This window comes from Podarcis filfolensis, assembly GCF_964270895.1.
Source record: "Podarcis filfolensis genome assembly, chromosome: 16".
NCBI classification, from domain to species: Eukaryota; Metazoa; Chordata; class Lepidosauria; order Squamata; family Lacertidae; genus Podarcis; species Podarcis filfolensis.
In genome coordinates, this window is record NC_139620.1 from 18171260 (window position 1) to 18193281 (window position 22022).

A 22022-nucleotide genomic window follows, 5' to 3' on the forward strand; every position below is an offset into this window, starting at 1 on the left:
CACCGTTGTGAGTCTTGGGCCAAGAGGCACAGGGGAGAGGGGAGGCTGGTGGGGGCAGGCGAGGGGAGGGTTAAGAGGGGTCTGGCCAAGGGTAAGGCATGACACCCCATGAGGAAAGTTTGCAGCGTTTGGGACTTCTTAGTTTGGAGAAAAGGCGGGTAAGAGGTGACATTATCAAAGTTTATCAATGTATGTCTGGCATGGAGAGAAAAAAGCTTTTCTCACTCTTTCACAACACTAGAACTCTTTGTACTATGGAGACATTTGATTGGAGCCATAAAATGGCTTAAAGGTAAAGGTAAAGGGACCGCTGACCATTAGGTTCAGTCGTGACCGACTCTGGGGTTGTGGCGCTCATCTCGCTTTATTGGCCGAGGGATTTGACGTACAGCTTCCAGGTCATGTGGCTAGCATGACTAAGCCGCTTCTGGCGAACCAGAGCAGCGCACGGAAACGCCGTTTACCTTCCCGTACCTATTTATCTACTTGCACTTTGGCATGCTTTTGAACTGCTAGGTTGGCAGGAGCTGGGACCGAGCAACGGGAGCTCACCCCGTCATGGAGATTCGAACCGCCGACCTTCTGATCGGCAAGCCCTAGGCTCTGTGGTTTTACCCACAGCGCTACCTGCGTCCCCCCTAAAATGGCTTAGGTCCCATTTAAAAGCAATATATCATACCCAAGGTAAGGGTGCAGCGAGTGACTAGGACCAGTTGGCGATAGGCCTTTCTGAGCTGAGGGCTCTGAGCAGATTCTTGGCCATGCCTATCCCTGGGGCCAGGCCTGTTTACAATAACTCTGCTAAGTTTATTCATGTAAGGGAGCACTTTGTAGTATTTGCAAGCTTTCGAATGGTCTACAGCAACTGGATTAGAAGGAACAAGCTACCAAACTATTTACAAAATAGAAACTAGCCAGGTTTTCTCAGCTTCTTTTCCTGGCTGGTGTCAGCCAGAACTCATTCCACAGTTTGTAAATTACTGTAGTTCCTGCTCACATTACAAGCTTATTTATTCCTGGGAAGGCTGGGTTTGGACATGCCCAGGGCAGTTCAGAGTGTGAACCCAAGGATGCTCTCTGGAGCAATGTCCAGCCTCATTTCTCCCCAACCTGGCTTAAATGGATGTGGTGCGGCCTGCAAAGGTTGGACCCCACCAAAGACCACTTCCATCTCCCCATCAGGAGGCTGCAGTCATGTGAGCAACAGGCAGAGGGCAGTGTGAATTCGGCTGGCATGGCTGTGATGAGGAGAGAGAGAAGGAAGAGCAGCTGCCCCTGGCCGCAGCTGTTAGGCAAGGACCTTGGAAAATCGCAGCAGATTCCCCCTGAGATGGAATCCATTGGGATGGTTCTAGAAAAGACTGGGAATGGAGGAGAGGATGCCATTTGACCGTGTAGCTACAGCCTGGTCTGAAAGCGCACGATGCTTTGCTTGAGAGGCTGACCTGCTTTGAAGGTACCTTTGTGTGCCTTCGTGGAAGAAAGCGGGGCTGTCAAAATGATCAACAAACCCCACAAAGGAAGAAGCAAGCTTTTAAGTTCCCCAGAACTCTTCCTCACACTGGATGTTAAGTCCATTCGGCTCCTTTCCTCCCTGGAAATCCATCCTACTGGAGTCCGGATCGTGTCCCTGCTGCCAAATTGGCCAATGGCGGCAGAAGTTAATGGGCATTCCCCTGGGCACGGGACCAACCGACCAATAGCAGCCCTTGGCACCAGCGCCCAGGGAAAGTTTAAATGCCCGGCCAGTGTGGCCTTTCGGCTTTTCTCTTGCCGGTTTTCCTACCCTCCCTCCCTTCAATTGGTTTTTGTTCAGGTATGGTTTGACCTTGCTATTGGACAATGTCAGGTGCCTAATTTTCAGGAACCGGGTAGGAATTTTTCCCACTTGGCCATTTGGATTTTCGCCTACCTCGTCACAATCATCACAACTTTGTAAGGCAGATAGGCCTTGGCTAAGCCTAGTCGTGGTTGGAGGGGAGGTTGTAGCCTCCGCCTGCCCCTCCATGGGTAAGGGTATCCTGTTAAAACAATCCAGGAGGAGTTGCTCCTGTCCTATGGCCAGACGGGGGCTAGGGCCATACCACTCCTCCTAGGGGAACTGCTTGGGGGACACCCCAATTTGATGTAGGTCATAGGGCGTCAACCCCCACCCATCCACCATCAGCTTCACCCTTAGAAACACTCCCAGTGGACAGACAGGAAGGACATGCGCAGTTGCTTACCCCAATCCCTATGGTCAAACCTCCATCTGTAACCAATAAAGTTGTGGCCTTATTTGACCCCAAACCAATATCTTTTGTTGTGTCTAGTTATTTACACCTTAGGGAACGGGGGTGGGGGGACATGGGGCCTCAATACGCAAGCAAGAAAAGGGCTGGATTGTAAAATATATATATTCCTGGGTGTGGTGAAAAGAAGCTAAGCCCCTAAAGTGGAGTGTGGGAGATGATCGTCACCTGTTAGGGGAAGGGACATGGTTAAGTGCTTTGCATGCAGAGAGTCCCTACACATTCACGCCTGAAATCCTGGTGAGCTGCTACCAGTCTGTGTAGATAATACTGAGCTAGATAGACCAATTGGCAGACTGGGTATGAGTCAGCTTCCTTAGTTCCATTCTTAAGATGAAAACCAGGGCACTGGTGTCCCCCTCGCATTCCTGGCCTCACTCTGAGGCTCACTGCTAAACACCAGCACCCCTTAACCACCACAGAAGGTGCTTTTCTGTTTTCTGTTTCCTGCATTCATCAGCTCCTTGACGCCTTGCCTCTGCTGGCTTCAGAAACAAGAGGGTGTTTGGAAACTGCCCATCGCCATGTCATTTAAAACCTAAGCACGGTCAATCGAACCAACGCACACAGTTTGATCAGATGCATGTTTGCTCAGGGGTAAGCGTGTACACAATTGCAGCCTTTGGTCAAAATGGGAGGTGCCATCTCTTATGCCTCCCTTTCACTCCAGAATAGTGCTACGGTGGCTGTAAACTTATGCAAGCTTACTCTGGAGTAACTCCTGTTGAAGTTGGTGGAATTGCTTATTTTAAAAATCCAAAGAGGAACAGTACCACTAGACAGAAAGAAACAGACCAGTTGGTGCAAGAACATAGACTTTACTGGGTCACATGGTCCTGGGTGCAAGATTTTGCTACTGGCAGAAATAAATGGTGGCTTTCTTTGGAAAATATTAAGGTAAGCAGTGAAGAACATAAGAAGAACCCTGCTGGATCAGGCCAAAGGCCCATATAGTCCAGCACACTGTGTTTAAACAGATGCCTCTGGGAAGGCCGCAAGCAGGACCTGTGTGCGACAGCAATTCTCCCCACTTGTGATTCCCGGCAAGGCAGTTGCTAGCCTTATTTTCCATGAATTTTGTCTAGTCCTCTTTTAAAGGCATGCAAGTTGGTGGCCATTACTTCATATTGACATAGCACATTCCAAATGTCATATTGTGAGGGCAGCACTATTAAGAAGGTGAGAAAATATAACCGGAACAGGGTAGTGTAGGGGGTAGGGATCCCACTAAGCCAAGTTCAGTGGGTGATATTAAGCCAGTCATTCTCTTTCTCGGGCTGCATCACAAGATAAAATGGGTGAGGGAGGGACAGGACCCAGTGTTCACTGTAGGAAGGCTGAAATAGAAATGCAATGATGGAAATGCCCCAGTTAGGGGGCTCAGTCTACCAAGAGGGGGTATAGCCAGAATATCCAATCTCCCCAAAATACTACTAAGGAAGGCTCATTTGGGGGTTCTGTTAATGCATTAAAAAAAAATCCCACATCTGCTTCCTGTAAGACAGATTCCAGTGTGCAGAGACACCTAAAGCACTAGTAGGTTAATTGTGACAGAAGCTGAAAACTGATGCTACAGCCACTTTGTTAGCCATTCCGTGTGTGCTTTGAAGAAAGTGCCTCAATCCTGTGTGGCTATTGTTTCCTGTCTACATGCATGTGATGATTATTATCGCCTGTACATGTGCTCAGAACCTGCCAGGAGTCACAGTAACCTAACATGTGCGTGCATGTGGGGTCCTTGCGTGCATTACGGCCTGCTTTCTAGACAGAAAAAAACATGCACTTGTGTCAAAAGGATACTCCTCCTGACAGGACTCTGGTGATGAAAAAAAAAAAATGTTGTGAAGAAGGCCTTGCAAGCTACGGAAGCTGACTTGGTCTGTTAAGTCTACCTGAAGCCGAACACAAAGGAGTGAGAGAGAGATTAAAGGAGGAGGAGGAGGAGGAGAAGGAAGCCCAATCTGTCAAGGGGGACCACAAGGCCGGTGCGGGTTGTTGCCTCGTGTGAGGCAACAATGGGGTCCATATGTCGTGGGATTGGCTGGCAGGCGTGTAACAATGGGCGCTGCAGACGGGCTGGAGAAAGCGGCAGAATGTTCACACTTTCATAACGTGATTAATTTGTCTGGGCTCCCGTCAGGCTGCCTCGGCAACCTCCACCCCCCAAAATACACACGCAAGAGGCAGCAAGGGGAGCAGAGGAGGCCGTAGTGACAAGGCCAGCCTCATCTAGGCCTTCTGCCGAGTCTCTTGAGGCCTTCCAAAAGGGCCCTGTGACTGAACTATTTAATTATTATTAATGATGATGATCGTTGCTGTTCAAATGCAACAGCACTTGGGACATTAAGTTGTACTTGACTTTGGGGCTGCAGGCAGGCCTCCGAGCCCTGGCCGACGGTATGGGCTAATTTGGGGCATGCATGACTGGAAATGGACTGATCCATCCCTACACCCAGCCCTGATCATAGCTCCCCTTTTTGTGGGCAGTAGACACTATTTCTGTGGGCTTTTAAATAAAAGGCAATGGTGTACATCTATAAGGGGCAGAAATCAAAATCTGTATGAGGGCAAGGTTTTTATTAGGTCACCCAGAATGTTTTGTCAGGACACTTTGGTTGGGCTGATAAAGATATTGCCCTAATATGGTTTTTAGAAACCTCCTTCACAAACTGAAGGACATCATCCTCTTCTATTATCCTCCCAATGGAAGCATGCAGACAGGGACAGATATACCCCTGCTTTCAGTCGTTTACGTACTGTCTTCTCTTGTACAGTTGTTTCTTGGAAGTCGAACAAAATCTTTTCCAGGAGTCCGTTCAACTTCCAAAACGTTCAGAAACCAAAGTGCAGCTTCTGATTGGCTGCAGGAAGCTCCTGCAGCCAATCAGAAGCAGCGCTGGGCGTTCGGGTTCCAAAGAATGTCAGCAAACCAGAACACTCACTTTAGGGTTTGCGGTGTTCGGAAGCCAAAACATTTGACTCGCAAGTCATTCGTCAACCAAGGTATGACTGTATATTATTTACTCCAAAGCTCGATGACTAAGCTCTTTAGCAATGAAACGTCGGATTACTGGAACGACGTCTGAGCACTGAACCACTTGTATATCACAAGTGGGGTCTTTATTTACTGTGTTTGCTATTGTTTAAGATAAAACCTATTTGGGAAACAAACTACCTTTGCCGTTTTTATGGACTTTAAGTGTTTGTTTACAGATAGTTGCTTTGGTGATAGTATCTTGTGTTGATTGACATATGAGTCAGGCATGAGCTGCAAGGCCCAAGCGAAGAAGGGGAGCCAGTGGCAGTTTAGCCTGGCCTGTTTGCCCCCCTTCTGGGATCCAAACCTCTGTCCTCCTAGTGTGAGAGAGGCTTGGCCTTCAAGGATAATGTCAGGCTACATTCACACAGTACATTTAAAGCACTGTGACACCCCTTTAAACAGTCAAGGCTTCCCCCAAAGAATTCTGGGAGCCGTAGATTGGACAGGGTGCTGAGAGTTGTTAGGAGACCCCTATTCCCCTCAGGATTAACAGTCAAACTCTCACAGGGAACTCTGGGAATTGTAGCTTTGTCAGGGGAACGAGTTTCGTTTCCCTTCGAGGGAAGCTATGACTCATTTTAAGGGGTATTATTGTGCTTTAAATGTATGGTGTGAACGTGGTTTGTTTCTAATCCCGCCCCCCCATCTTAACTTCATTTCTACATCTGTTTGCAATTTTTCTTGAAGTCCATACAAAAATTCACCGGTTTCCCCAGATTTGTGTACTGTGGTGCACATTATACACATTGGGGAAAAACAGATTTGTGCAGATTTGAAAGGAGAGCTGCATTTCAATCTGCATATTGTTTTTGGACATGCAAATAAGGTAGAGTCGTGTCAAAATGTGAAGCGAAGTGAATTTTTTCCTCCGTTCTGATGTTTTCTCCCACATTCCTAGCGCCTAGAGTGTATTCTGTCTCTGAATTACGGTACATTGACTGATTTTAACTGAACTCTGTATTCTGTCAATTTATTGTGGCTTTTCCTCCCCTTTGCATTTTTACACAAGTGTCAACTTGTCTTGCGATCAATTAACATCAGGTGGTGTGTCTACAGTTTTCCTTGTGGTACAAAAACATTTAGACTTGACTACTACAGAAAAAAATAACACATAAGCTATGTGGTTCCAAAGGTGCAGTCTGGTGGGCCTTCATTTTGTATATTTCCAATTCAAGTGTGTGGAATTCTTTATCTGCTCTGTGCTGTGAAATTTAGTTATCTTAAAACGCTGTGATATAATCAGTCTGACACTATGAACCTGCTCTGCCCCCATTTATCTAGTTTTTTAGGGATTTTTCTTTTTTAAATGAATCATATAACATGTACATTACATATAAAAAGCGCAAAAAACACACAAACCCATATGAACACATATAATACAAAACCATTAGGAAGCAAAACTACTATAAGGGTACCAGCAACTAATGCTAATAAAAAAGGGAGGAAAAAATTGAAGGGCACCAGAAGGAGACAAAGGGCCAAAGAAAACAAGGCAATTCATCATGTGAGTGTTCATACAGGTCAAAAAAGGCTCCCATGTGGTTGTAAAATCTCATGGTGCAGCAGAGCCCTTAGTGACTTAGAGGGTGTGATGCTCTGCTTCTTTTTGTGTTGCTTTTCTTGTATGTTTTGTTCTTTCTCAATAAACTCTAAAACTGCAAAAAAAGGTGGGAAGCACCATTTTCAAATAAAAAAAACCAAAACGAGTTGATGACACCAACTGCTCCAAAACTCGCCCTCCTGACTCAAGAGTTGCTTGCCCACGTGTGACCCACAACCACAAGCTGTCCCCCCCCCCACTTCCTCTTCATTAAAGCATGTCCAGGCATGTCCTCTTGAGCCTCGCTCGGTTCTCCTCTGGTCTCACTGGGGAAAAGCGCACAAATCCATAATAAACAGGGGAGCAGCTGTTTCCACGGCCGTGAATCAGAAGCCCTCACAGCTCTTTAGCCTATGGAGGTAGGAGCTGGGTCAGGGCTGTTGGGGGGTGGTGGGGTGCAACAAGATGGTGCTACTGTGCAGTGGGAGGGAGAACTAGTCAGTGGTAGAACACCACTTTCAGTTGTGATGCAGGAAGAGGTGCTGGGGTTCAGATGAGTGCCCACCATCTGCCAGGAAGGGAGACCCTGGATCCTTAATTCTAAGTCTTCACAGAGTGAAGGTGCTCAGAAGCAGGGCTGCAGTGATCAGTTATGAGGAGCAGCAGCTTGTCATACCAGCCTTCATAGCCACATCCAAAGGGAAGTCCAAAATTGCAGGCAGTTGGACAGAATAACTATCTATCATCCATCTATCATCTATCTATCTTTCTTTCTTTCTTTCTTTCTTTCTTTCTTTCTTTCTTTCTTTCTTTCTTTCTTTCTTTCTATTGGTCCAGACAGCCTCATCCTTCATCTAAAGCTCTCCTACACCTTCAGAAGATCCAGAACTGCCTCCTAGAATGCATCTGTAGGTCCACCTTCCCCACTTCTTTCAGATCCCTTCTCATAATGCACGTTTTACCTCAAGTCTTTGGCACAGCACATTTTTTACCAACGTCCACAGTTTTGCAAACAATTTCCTGCAACATAATGAATTTTTGTATGTTATTTTCACTAATATATTAATTTTCATGCACAGTTTCCCCTAATAGAATGCATTTTTGTAAACACTGGTCGGATAACTACATTGCAAAATTCGGATAAGCGCAAATCGCAAAAGATGGCTGTGTTTCGGTTCTCATAATGTTTCAGAAAGTACAAATTTACTAGCTTCACCTTTAAATGTTTCCTGCTGGGCCAAGTTCAAGGTGCTAGTCCTAACATACAAGACCCTAAGCAGCTCAGGACCAGGTTTCTTGAGAGACTGCCTTATCCCTTATACACCCACTTCATTGCTGTGATCTGTGGAAAGGTTTCTCCTGACTCCTGCAAGTTCCTAAGATCTCAGAATCAGAGAAGGGTTTTAGTGTGGCTGCCCATGTGGAATAGTATTCCAATTGAGAGATGAACGATGCCCACTTTCTAATGTTGTACACCGCCCTGAGATTTCTTGATAAAGGGAGGTATATAAATTATTATTATTATTATTATTATTATTATTATTATTATTATTATTATCAAACAACAGCGGGTGCAGAATGCCGCAGCGAGACTCCTTACGGGGTCTTTGCTGCGAGATCACATTCATCCGGTGCTATACCAGCTGCACTGGCTCCCGGTGGAGTACAGGATCAGGTTTAAGGTGCTGGTTTTAACCTTCAAAGCCCTATACGGCCTAGGACCCTCGTACCTACGGGACCGCCTCTCCTGGTATGCCCCACAGAGGAACTTACGGTCTTCAAATAAAAACATCTTGAAGGTCCCAGGCCACAGAGAGGTTAGGCTGGCCTCAACTAGAGCCAGGGCTTTTTCGGCTGCGGCTCCAACCTGGTGGAACGCTCTGTCACAAGAGACAAGGGCCCTGCAGGACTTGACATCTTTCCGCAGGGCCTGTAAGACAGAGCTGTTCCACCAGGCCTTTGGTCAGGGCGCAGCCTGACTCCCTCCTTTGGCAATCTTTACAAAACTTTAGTTTATGGTTGCCATCAATTTTGATTTTAATTAATTTTTATAATGTTTTTATAATGTTGCACTGTTTTAGTGTTGTTAGCCGCCCTGAGCCCGGCTTCGGCTGGGGAGGGCGGGATATAAATAAAATTTATTATTATTATTATTATTATTATTATTATTATTATTATTATTATTACTTTCGGGAAACAGTTGAAGACATTTATGTTCCTACAGGCTTTCCTTGCAGAATAAATAGCACAAGTGTCTACTTTGTAAATCTATTTTCTGTTTTTGTGCTTTTCAGCGTTTTAAACTACCTTATGCATAAATCGCCTTGAGACAGTTGTTTAGACGATGATTAATAAGTAATAATAATAATAATAATAATAATAATAATAATAATGTGAACTGAATCAAATTGCTCCCCTATATTTGCTCCCTTTCAGCATTCCACATCTTGCTCCATCGTTTGGGGCCTGGGCCAAGCAGTCACAAAGCCTCTCCATTTTCATCACCCTGAGGAAGAAGAAAGAGTCAAAGACTACTCTGAATTAGGACTCAGCAGGGATGGAACTGTCACGCTCCTGCCTTTGCCTTTGCATGTCCATTCCCCCCACAAATGTGTCCCCAGTGGGCAGAGATTCAGCCGAATCCAATCGATTATCCGAAGAAATTTGGAGCAACTTGTGAACACCTGCAACCGGCCTCCCATCCTCTCCTTGGGGAACCCCACATGTTCTGAGGCAAAAAGGAAAACAGAATTTGCTGCCAGGCTCTGTGTCTGCTTTCTTGGGAAGACGGGGGGGGGGGGGAGAGAGAGAGAGAGAGAGGGAGACTGAAAACAGGAAGCAAGACTTGAGTTAAGTCTGCCCCATAACCTGCAAACTTAAAAATGGTAAGCGTAATGCTGGTGGTCAACAAAAGAGGTTCAAAGACTCTCTCAAGGCAAATCTAAAAAAATGTAGTATAAACACCGACAACTGGGAAACACTGGCCTGTGAGTGCTCCAATTGGAGAACAGCCTTTACCAAAGGTGTCATGGGTTTTGAAGATGCTCAAACTCAGGAGAAAAGGGAAAAAAACACTAAGAGGAAGGCACACTTGGCATACCCTCACCATGATCAACTCCCGTCCGGAAACCTATGTCCCCACTGTGAAAGGATGTGTGGATCCAGAATTGGCCTCCACAGTTACTTTTAAAACCGTGTTTATGGAAGAAAATCTTCCTCAGCTATGAGTGATTGCCAAAGAAGAATATACCCTGCAACAGAGGGATGATGATTTGAATATTGTAGGCTTTGATTTACCGCACAATTGAAATGTTAAACAGCAACGTCCAGGAGGAGAGTGGTCCAGGAGGAGAGAGGACGGGTCTCCTTTCCATACTAACATGGTGGTGTCAATAAAGGTCCAGCCAGGATGAGAACCTACATGGATGTTGATCATGTATGAAGCAGGAAACAGTTCTATGGTTCTGGGTGAGGGTTTCCAAGTCAGGGTCACTGGTTTGCATAGCCCAGTTCTGGACAATTTGCCACAGCAATCCAAGGCCTCTCATAGGCAGAGGGATTTTGTCAGCTCTGACATTGGAGTTGCTATTGGGGGATTGTAGCCTAGGACCTTCTCCTCTGCGACTGAGCAACTGCAGGTCAGGAAAGTCCCAGGACAAATAAGAAATACTGACCTGGCAAATTTTTAACCTCTACTGAGCCCTCTCTTAGAGAGCCAGTGTGGTGTAGTGGTTAAGAGCGGTAGACTTGTAATCTGGTGAACCAGGTTCACTTCCCCGCTCCTCCACATGCAGCTGCTGGGTGACCTTGGGCTAGTCACACTTCTCTGAAGTCTCTCAGCCTCACTCACCTCACAGAGTGTTTGTTGTGGGGGAGGAAGGGAAAGGAGAATGTTAGCCGCTTTGAGACTCCTTCGGGTAGTGATAAAGCGGGATATCAAATCCAAACTCTTCTTCTTCTTCTTACCCATCCACCCCCTCTAAAAGAAGCAGGGAGTCTCATGCCCTAGCAGAGTGGCAGGGAATTTAAAGGGGTGGTACTTTATCTTGGAAACCATACTGTACCATAGCATGGGGTTGTGTGCTTCTGCCTTCTCCAGCAAAGGATGGAGAACCATCTGTGGTGGGTGAGGCAATTCAGAACCCTCTTATGAAAGTCCCAAGCTTCCAGTCCCAGGTCCAGAGTCTAGTAAATTTCCCTCAAAGGGGAATTAATTCCCTTTTGCTTTGGCTGATTCCAGGGTTGTGAGATAACCCCATCTCTAGGTTGTCACGACCTAGTGTTCCTAGTGGGAAGGAATCAGGCCACATCTTTTTCCTGTGGCACTTCTTCAAGCATTGGGACCCAGCCTCAATCGCTGACGCCTTATTTACTTTGTGGTTTGATTACTGCAGTGCACTTTACATGGGAGTGGCCTTGAAGACAGCTCAGAAACATAAGGTTGATTCAGAATGCAATGGCCAGGGTTTAAACTGGAGCATGCAGGACAGAACATAATACTTAAATATTGCCATCACCATTGATTGGCAATTGTTTACAGGATCAAGTCAAGGCTGCAGTTTTGACCTGTTACAGTCTTGAAAGACCTGAGGTCAGAGTATCTCAAGAATTGCCTCTTTCTATATGAATTTGCATGAGTTTGACCAAACTACGGGAGGCAGTGGAAGACAGAAGTGCCTGGCGTGCTCTGGTCCATGGGGTCACGAAGAGTCAGACACGACTAAACGACTAAACAACAACAACAACATATGAATTTGCCTCAGACAACCCTCTTCGTTTTTCTGGCTTTCTGAGTCTCCCAGTTGTCAGAAGTACAGGCAGGGTGTATTTTTAAGGAAGGCACCCAGAATTTAGAAGAGCCACCTTAGGAAAGCAAGCCTGGCTATTTGATCTGCATTTTTAAACGGTCCTAATTTCCACCTTCCCAACAGACTAATGTATGAATTGGAACAGATATCCTTGAGGTCATGCGCCCCTCTGGATTTTGCAGCACAACCCTCAGCTAAATATATCCCACCATTGGTGGTGGGATGACAATGAGTGGTCAGAGGAAGAAGAGGCAGCAGGCTCGGAAGAGGAGGTGTCAGGAGCTGAAGAGGTAACAGGATTTGGTGAGCAGGAAGAGTCTGGCTGAGAGCAGTCCAGAATCAGAGGCAGAAGTGGAGGCTGGAGAGAAGGCAGGCTGCTGAAGAAGCCAGAGGGCGCCCTCCCTGCTGGTCTCCCAGAACCCAAAGAGGTGTGAAGAGGGTGGAGCAAAGACAAGCAAGACAACAGGAGCTTCAGATTGCTTGGGAAGGAACCGGGGGAGGAGGAGACACAGGGAGCTGTGGGAAGGTGGGGACCTTCAGTCACTGCATCTGCCTCATTGGGGCAAGATCTACCAGGGAGAGATGATGTGCTCTCCAGGCTTGGCCTCCTGAGCAGTCTTGTTTCTTTGAAGAAGGAGTTAACTTCACTGATGCCATGTGAGTTATTGCTAACCTGCTCCTGGCACCCACTCCTGACAGTATCTTCTAAGCGCCCTGAGCAAACTACAGCTCCCATAAACCTTTGACTGTTCAAAGTGGTATCTGAGTGCTTTAATTGTATGGTGCGAATGTAGCTTCAGTCTTGCTGCTTGAGATGCACATCCTGCTGACAGGCCCAAGGCTGAGACCCAACCTTTGACCCTTCTGTGCACCACTGTGTGTTGGGATAATTTGAACACCCCTCCCTGAGATGGCCAAACATTTTGTGGCTTCAGTAAAAAATCTGGCTGACGCAGTTCATAATAATGCCCTTTTTATGCCCCCCACCCCACCCACGTCTGTCACCTGTGTGTCCACCTAATGGTAGGACTGGCCCACCCAATGCCTATGATGCACTGGGGCAGTGAACCAAACATTCAGCCTTCCCACTGCCTGGAGGGGGGGCTTAAGAAGGGGGAGGCCCCTCCAGCAGTAATCCTCCAGCCTTCCACCCCACTGTGATCATTTCATGCTTTGGAGCGTAAGATTTGATTAGGCTGATCCTAACAGGCGGAGTCCGTGACCATCAATTACCGCTCGTGAAATTACCCAGCTGCCACCCAAGGCCACATGAGGCGGGGATTTTTATTTTAATTTATTTAAAGAAAGAAATGGACACATCATTAATTTCCCCCGCCTTTCTCCTCCAGATCATTCTCATCTGAATGGAAGAATTTAATATCTTCCCTTCTGCTTACAAAATCAATAATAATAATAATTAATAATCATCATCTCTTGTCTGTTCTAAACCAAATAACAGACACACATATAAATACACACACACACTTATGTAAAGACACACCATAAACAAGGTTTCCCCAGCCCCCCTCCTCCTCCCAAGTCCTTTCCCTTCCAAAAAAGTGCATAAACACTGCAAATAAATAACATCTTAAAAAATAAATACATCAAATAAATAAATAATAAAGGAATGCTGGTTGTGGCACGCAGAAGTTGTTCAAGACATGAGAAGGGGCTTCCATCCTCTCCAACCCTGGCACTTGTCCGTGTCTCCTTCCAAACCAGGAGCCAAATCACATGTTCTGAGAAAAGTCAGAAGCTCCCAAGCTTTTATGAGTATTGTGCAAAGGGACTAGGGTGGGCTACAACAGCTCAACAGAACATCCCATTTCTAGAGGCAGTAGACTGGGCCCGGGGCACACCAGATGCAGGGGGAGCAGCAATAGGGGAAGTCCATCACCTCAGTGCCCAGCATCTAAGCTTCCTGGTGTGTGGGGCAGTGGAAGGACCATTTGCAGGTCCCTCTTAGAAACAGAATGCTGGTCTGGATCATTGGTCTTCTGCTGGTGGTTCGAGACACACAAGTGGGTCATGCAGCATCCGAAGAGGAAGGGCTGCAGCTTAGGGGTCAAGCACAATCTCAGCATCAATCCCTGGCATCTCCAGACAGGGAAGGAAAGGACCAGACCCTCCAAGTGTCCCTATTTGATTTAGAGAAGCCGTCCCAGTTTCTGATTTGACCCCAGAACGTCCCGCTTTTCCTTGGGATGTCCCTATTTTCACTGGAGAAATGTTGGAGGGTATGGAGTTATCCAACCCCCGAGCCACCTGAAGGCAATCCTGTATAGGGAAGTTTTTTAAAAAAATGTTTAATGTTTTATTATGTTTTTATATATGTTGGAAGCTGCCCAGAGTGGTTGGGGTGACCCAGTAAAATGTGTAAGATATAAATATGTGTATTTATAAATAGTAAAATTATCATTATGGAATGGGACGTCCCTATTTTCATCGGAGAAATGTTGGAGGGTATGAAAGACCCTCATCTGAAACCCTGGAAAGCTGCTGTTGGAATATTTGGAACCAGCCTTCCCCAACCTAGTAGTGCCCTCAAGACTCCAACGCCCATCGTTCCTGGGCGTTGGCCATGCCAGCCAGGGATAATGGGAGACAGAAGGCCAAAACCTCTGGAAGGGCACTAGTTTTGAGAAGGCTAGTCACAACAGTATTCTGAGCTAGACGGGCCAGACTTACACCAGCGGTACCACTACGTTGTGTCTTGTGTTTTGGAAAACAAAAGAGGGGCAAGGACCTGATACAAAGGAGAACAGGGATATTTGCTGTTTGTAGGTGCATAGGAAGCTCAGCTCTTCTCAGATGTGCTTGACAAGCTGCAGCTCTGATGAACAAACAAACAAACAAAACGCTGTTATGAAATTATGAATAATATAGAAGCCTGACCCTCTGTAACATCTGGCTGCCCTAAAGAGAATAAAAGTAGGAAAAGGAGAGTAGATCGTGAAAAGTGTATAAATGACTCCCTATTTTGGATATCAGGAATGGGTCCTCCTAGGTCATCCATCCTGCACCAAGACAGTTGCTCCCAATTAACCTCCGTCTCCAGAGGCTGCCCCTGGAGTCTCAGGGCTTGGGATGCTCCTGAACTAGCAACCCCAGTGGTAAGATTCTTCTTGCTCTCTGGGAGGTTGACCACAAACCAACTTTCCTTAACCTCCAGATGTTTTGGACTACAGTTGCGATTGGCTGGGCCCAATGGGACTTGTAGTCCAGCAGCATCTGGTGGGTGCAGATGTGAGTTGGAGTCTAAAACATAGCAGGGGTGGAGGATGAAGTTGAGAAAGACAAACAAATGACATACAAAGCAATTCATCAGATCTGCACTCTGTGGTGGTGAACAGTTGCCTTAGAAAATGTTAGTTTGGTAAGTGTTCCTGCTTTGTTCCTGCTCTGGGTTCCTTTGGGAGGGAGGCTAGGATAGAAATAAATAAATACATGGTTTCTGTTCAGAGGCAGTGGAGTGAAGTGGTTAGAGTGTCCAACTAGGACCGTAGAGACTCTGGTTCTAATTCAGACTCAGCCATGAAGCCCCCTGGGTGGCCTAGTCACTGTGTCTCAGCCTAACCTACCTTAGAGGGTTGCTGCGAGGATGAAATGTGGGGAACAGCGTGCACTGCCCTGAGTGTATACACACTATACTTTTAAAGCACATTCTCTCTCTCAAAGAATTATGGGCACTGTAGTTTATCCCTCAAGGAGTTACAACTCCCAGGAACCCTTAATAAACTACAATACCCAGAATTCTTTGAGAAGAATGTGCTTTGTTCATAGCCCTGAGCTCCTTGGGGGAAAGGTAATGTAATAAACAAATAAATCCAGCCCAGTTCTGTAGTGGTGGGGATGCCCTCAACCAATCCTATTGCAGCAAAGTCTGCCATGCCAGTTTTTAGGGGTGTGGCATTGTAAACCAAAAAAGAACATTCTTCACATGCTTTCTTTTTTGTGCTAGAGAGAGGGGATGTGTGGGAAGGCACCCTGCAGATGAAAAGGTGCAGATTTCTGCTATTATCAACACACTATTGATGTAGCTGGCATCACAGAAGGATCTGCAGGGGTGGGGGAGGGAAGAGCAGCTGCAATTTATTTATATTTGTTCCTTCCTGTGTCTTCTTATTTGTATTTCTGAGATTGCTTCTGTGCTCAGTCCTCTGTGACAAGCTGGAGGGTGGTGGTGAAGAATGCTCCAAAGTAGGATAGAATATTGCCCCTTCTCCACATGCATGTGAACATGCCAACTGAGTGAACATGTGCCCACTGAGACTGCATTTAAACAAACTAACGAGTTATGAAATCCAAATCCATACTAGGGTGTTGGGGTTGAATCCAAAGTTAGTCCCACTCTGACATGCCCATTCATTTTTATGGGTCTACTCTAGGTGTAACTAAATTGACCGCAACCCAATATAAAAATGCTGAAAAAAGGTGTGCAAGCTTTTGAGTTCTCCAGAGCTCTTCATCACCAGCAAACTTTTGCTCTCTCTCCGTGCCCCCTTTGCCCTGTTGACATTTAGCCTGATGAAGAGTCCTGGCAAAGTTTGCACACTGTTTTGTAACATTTTGCTTGATTGGCCTAATGACGCTACTATGGTTTTTATATTTATCTGTGACTATGATTGTTTTAAAACGTGTTTTAATGTTGTGACCTTTCCTGGGACCTTAGGGTGATGGAAATGTAAATAATGATGATGATAATAACATTTTTCTAGTGGGCCCACTTGTGTGTAAAGAGAAGAGGAGAGTGAGAGTGAGAGTGAGTGTGTAAACAAACAATACCCCAGGGTGGTTTAGACCTGGGCAAGGAGATGTTCCAGGCACAAAGTATTGCGGCACCCCACATTTCCTTGCCCGCAGGTGGAGGGCAGTTTAACCACCATGTTGGCCACCCCTGTGTGGCATTCCTGGAGAATTTAAGGATGGTGAATTTTAGCATCTGTAGGCCATTCCACCAGGCAGAGAGCTGGAGGAGCAGGTCCATCTGACTGGCTCCACCAGCTGCCCCCCCTATCTATATCTACAGTGGATCGAGATCGAGCTATACATATATTTTCCCCTGAGGAGGTGAAGCAGGAAAGCAGAGGCAGGTTGGAGAGGAGGAGGAGTGTGGGCTCCTCCGGCCAGGCCAGGCCCTTCTCAGACGTCCAGCACGTGGTTCAGGTAGGAGATGTAGCAGATGGCGAGCCGCAGGATCTCGATCTTGGAGAGCTTCTTGTCCGGGGGCAGCGTGGGCAGCAGCTTGCGGAGCTCGGCGAAGGCCATGTTGAAGGCCTCCACGCGGATGCGCTCTCGCGTGGCGTGCGCCGTCCGGTACTTGGCCGTGGCGCGCCGCCGCCGCCGCCGTTCCTCGCGGCTCAGGTGCTGCAGGTCTTTCTTCAGAGGGTCGCCAGGCTCAGCTACCCGGGACTGGCTGCACAAGCCCAGCCCGCCGCCGCCGCCGCCGCCGGCTTCTTCCCCCGCGAGGCCTCGGCCTCCGCAGTCGCTGAAGACCGACTCCGTCTCGGAGTGCGTCGGCTGGAGGTCCAGCTCGGTCTGGTCCGAATTGAGCATCATGGCCCAAGGCAAGGCGGCCGAGGTAGGGAGCGGGGCAAGGGAAGGGGGAGAAAGGAGGGCGAATTAGAGCGGGTCGGGGGGCAAAGGGGTGGACGGGTGGGGCTTAGGGTCCCGGCTTAGGAGGCCACCTCAAAATGGCACAGTTGGGTGGCGGGCGCTCCAGGGCGATGGCCCCCGCTTAGGCCATGAGAGAAATAAAGGTTGCTGGTCTTCCCTCTGGATCTGTGCCAGGGCTGAGTTGTGGAGAGAGCCAGTCATCCGACGAGAAGGGATTTCTTAACCGCCGAGGGAGGGAGAGCGAGAAAGAAGAGTCCTTAACCTGTTGAAAGGAGGCAAATGGAGCAAATGAATATATCTAAAAGTTTTTTTGTAATAGGAATATTCAGGGCACCTCCATGTTTGCGCAGGCCACAGGGTGGGTTGCAAGGAAGTCAAATGAAGATGCAAAGAACCCATAAAATAGTGCAAGCCGTGAAGACAAGAACTTTAAAAAAGAACGGGAAAATTTTATAACTTACTTAGGAGACCATTGTAAGCAGATAAAATCATTAGCAGGATTTTAATCTCATTTGTAAGGTAACAAAAACTATGGATAACTCAGATGGATAAAAAAAGTAGATAACGGATTGATATGCGGTTGTAAATGTTGATATTAGGACCCATGGAAGGGATGGGAGGAAGTCTTGAGATTCAGAGTAATCTCTATATATGGATTTGCAATTGATTTTGTTGTACGTTTTTTAAAAAAAAGCAATTAAAAATTATTATTATTATTATTTTAAAAAGCGCAAGCCATAAAATAGCTGTGCAGTTGTTTAGTTGATTTGTCGTGTCTGACTTTTCATGATCCCATGGACCAGAGCACACCAGGCACTCCTGTCTTCCACTGCCTCCTGGAGTTTCGTCAGATTCATAGCCCCTAACAAATCGTGAAATAGCAACCGCTAATAACAGCAGCAGCAACGAATCCTTCAGACCTCTCCTGCAAATTCCCACCGAAAAACATGGATAATGTGAAGTTAGGGGTACAGCACCTAGAGACAGTCAAATTGTGCATCCACAGCACTGACCAGGAGGAATGACCGCTGGGAGGAGCGCAGAGAAAAGAAACGACATGCTGCAGCGCAACTGGATGCCTTCATCCTCTCTAGTTGCAACAAGACAATGTCTCTCCCATATCGGTCTCTACAGCCACAGAAGGCGCTGCAACTTTCCAACCGTTTGGCTGTACCCACAAAGGCGCACTCTGCTTCATTGTGTCCTGACACAGATGGAGGCCAACACGGTTGCAGGGACTGAAGGAGAGTAGCTTAGACGGCCTGTGGTTTTTATTGCTGTTCAGATGGTATTCTGTAGAAAAAGAGGCTGCAAAAGGAGTCAAGCAAGCCTAGTGTGGTGTAGTGGTTAGAGGGTTGACCGGGAGACCAGGGTCCAAATCCAAGGAAGGAGAATCCACCACCTCTTGCGGGAGTCTGTTCCGCTGTTGAGCAGCTTTTGCCATATATAGTAATAGTAGTAGTAGTAGTAGTAGTAGTAGTAGTAGTAGTAAAAATAAATAAATAAATAATATTCCCACTCAGCAATGAAGTTCACTGGGCACCTTTGGGCCAGTCACTCCTTAGTTTAACTTACCTCACAGGGTTGTTGTTGGGATAAATTGGGGAGGAGGAGAAATATGTAAACCACCTTGAGTTCCTCAGAGGAAAGGTGGGGGTATGTAATAAATACATTCATTTAAGCTAATCACTCTAGCTGAGTTTGTCAGGTATTTTATAGTGTGACTATAAAGAGTCTGTGGCAGCCTGTCACCTGTAAAGTATTAGCTGGAGATGCTTCTAGAAGGCAGGCGAAAGCGAGCAAGATGTCCCTCCGCCCACAATAGATACCTGAAGGAAACGGGGGTGGGGTTGGTCCAGAATCATTTGCAAAGGAAAGAAAGCAAGAAAGGAGAGGGAACATTGGGGGGGGGGAGGAGAGAGATAGAGATCCAGGTTTGTGTTTTTAAAAGAAAACGAAGTAAGTTCTGTGTAAAACCAATCAAAGAGGTGAACATGAAACCAGGAGTGTGGGGAAAGGTTGCGAATGAAAGGAAACAGGTGGGAGGATTAAAGAAAGTGCAATGTGAAAGAGAAAGTGGGGGGGGGAGGGAATGGAAAAAACAGGGAGAGCGACTGAATGTGGTAGGTTGGAGGAATATCTGCGAGTGACAGACGGCCTCAGTCTGAAAAGAGGGAATTCTCTGGCAGATGCTCCTACATGCTGCCTGTGGGGGAAGGAAGGCCAGCGTGCTCTCCATCCCAAGACCCCGGAGGGAGGGGGAGGGGGGCAGACTTTGGAAGCCCCTTGCCTGCTCTGTTCCCTCCTGAGAGGTGACAGGTGGCGAATGGGAGAGGAGGGAAGACAGGACTGCAGGGTCGGGAGGGAGGAGAAGAGCCCGCCTGTCTCTGGAAAAGAGCCCTTCTGTTACAGAAATCTGGTGCCTGGGGCGTGCAAAAGCCAGCTTATCCCAGTGGCTGGGAAGGAAGGAGGACTCGTCAGCCTGCTAGTCCTCAGTGCTTAATTTTTTAAAAATGGGAGGAACTGGCAGCCCTCAAGTCTGCCTGAAGACACACCCTGGGAGCCTCCTTAGGAAGGCGGGAAAGGCACCCTTGTGGATGATAAGGCCCTCAGTGGCTACCAGCCATGATGGCTATGCTCTTCCTTCACAGTCAGAGGCAGTAATGTTTCTGAATCCCAGTTGCTGGGGACTCCAGGTGAGAAGAGTGCTCTTGCATTTAAGGTCCTCTTTACAAGTTTCCCGCTGAGGCATCTGGTTGGTTACTTTGAGGAGAAAATGGGCCTCTGGCTTGATCCAAGGCTCTTTGTTTATGCTCTTATGTGGCACTCTGTCTGTGCTCAAATGACACTTTGCATGGTCAAGAGGAGAAGCAAGACCCTAAGTGGTAATGAATCCATTACATCCAGGGAGTACCCACATCTTTTGGATCGAGAAAAACAAACTGCTCAACTTGCTTTGAAACATTACTTCTCCACACTATGCACAATTAACCCAGGATGCATTTGCTGCTACAGGATGGGGTGATAGTCATAGGCTTCAATGCTTTTTTTTTTTTAAAAAAAACAAAGGTACACTTACGGAGGAAAAGAAGCCTATCAATCATAATGATACGGAGGCAGAACCTACAGTTCGGAGGCAGTCTACCTGTGCTGGGGGCAAATAGCATGGGAAGGCGGGCATGTCCTGCTTGTGGGGTTCCCAAGAAGAAGCGTTTTGACTGACCTGCTGGAAACAAGATGCTGGATCGATCCTGCACTGATCCAGCACGGCAGGGCTCTTGATTTTTGAAAGTTGACAAAGAAAGGGGCACTTTTCAACACAGCATCATGTGGCACAAAACATTCTTGTTCCACTCCCTGCCTCCCCCTGGCCTAACCCCCTGGGCATCAGTACACCGTTGTTTTGCTAGTGACTTCGGGTTATCCAAACTTCGTCCAGTTATCAGAAGCTACAGCAGAGTTCTGAACCAGTGTATGAAAACATGTTTTGAATAAGGAAAGGAAAATGGGTTCTTGAGTTCCTCTGGGGGTGGCTGAGTTCTTAATAGCTTGTTAGCACGCAACTTGTCTTCAGGGCTCACCCCTAGAAGGGAGAGAGATATGCCTTCCCTCTGTTGCACACCCATTGCGGACATGATGGTGCCACAAAGTGAACAAGGTGCTGCTATTTCGCATGCTGGAATGAGGCTCATTTTTAGCTTCTGACAAGACACACCCCTGGCTTTAAAAACCAATAGTTTGTTGCAAAATCAGTGGACAGAGCATTGAATGTGCAAGGGAGAAGCCTTCAGTGTGAGATGATGAGAAGGAGGGCACTGGGGTGTTGCAAGCCGACCCCTCATTTCATCAGTGAATGTTGTGGGGCAGATGTTGCCTCCCCCATCCCAGATCTGTGTGTCGGTGGTTTGGTTACAGAACCACACTGCACAAGTTCAGAGATGTCTCCTTCGTGGCATGAAAAGCTCCCGGGGCTGAGCTTTCAAGGCTGAGCCACGGCTAAATTAAGCCCCTGTGAAGTTTTCAAACAAGGGGAAGCTGGAGGGAACATGGATAAAAAATGCCACAGTATTTGGGGAGCAAATGCAGCTAAAGGAACAGTCTCATGCTTAATTTCTGATACCCAGCACCCTGAGGCACAGTTACTGCCCTGCAAATGACACTGAAGGACCCTCCTTCTGGGGGTGTGGAAGGAGGAAAGGCACTCTACATATGCTCAGAGGCACCAAATGCCTTTTTTTATTACTGCCTGCTTCTCTGAGTGGCACCTGCAAGTATAAGCAAGGTTTTTGAGCTAAGTGCAATCAAAGCCAAATATTGTGAGATTTCCCCCGACTCTCTCACTGTGTTCTGTTCTCATGGTAGCTTTTGGGAGAAGGGCGTTTGCTCTGCATATGGAAGATTCAAGACGGAGCTAAATTCTCCAAGCTGGTTTAAATGAATCTAGTTATTAATTCTCAGGATTGCTAAGGTGTGTGATCGTACGTTTAGCATTAAAAAAATGAAAATAAAACCAACATTAGCAAGGGACACTTCATTTAAAGAAACACCATCTAAAATGTACAATGATGTTAAGCCAAAACCACATGAATTCAACACTTAAAACTTTGCCAAACTTCTCACAGAGTTGGAGTCAGGTGGGAGAACACCAGCGCAAGATCCTCACACATCTGGAGGGCAAGGCTCAAACATAGATGGGCACCAGGCATTTCCCACCTCAGAGGACCATA

General features: G+C 46.9%; 1 protein-coding gene across 1 annotated transcript; it reads right to left on the bottom strand.

Moving 5' to 3' along the window:
* Window positions 1-13827: 13827 nt before the first annotated feature.
* On the bottom strand, window positions 13828-17238 carry NHLH1 (nescient helix-loop-helix 1; the record flags this gene model as incomplete). The annotated part of the gene is made up of 1 exon (XM_083590738.1): window positions 13828-17238. One exon carries the CDS (start codon window positions 17236-17238, stop codon window positions 16822-16824), a length of 417 nt encoding a protein of 138 aa, XP_083446864.1. The 3' UTR covers window positions 13828-16821.
* Window positions 17239-22022: the final 4784 nt, after the last annotated feature.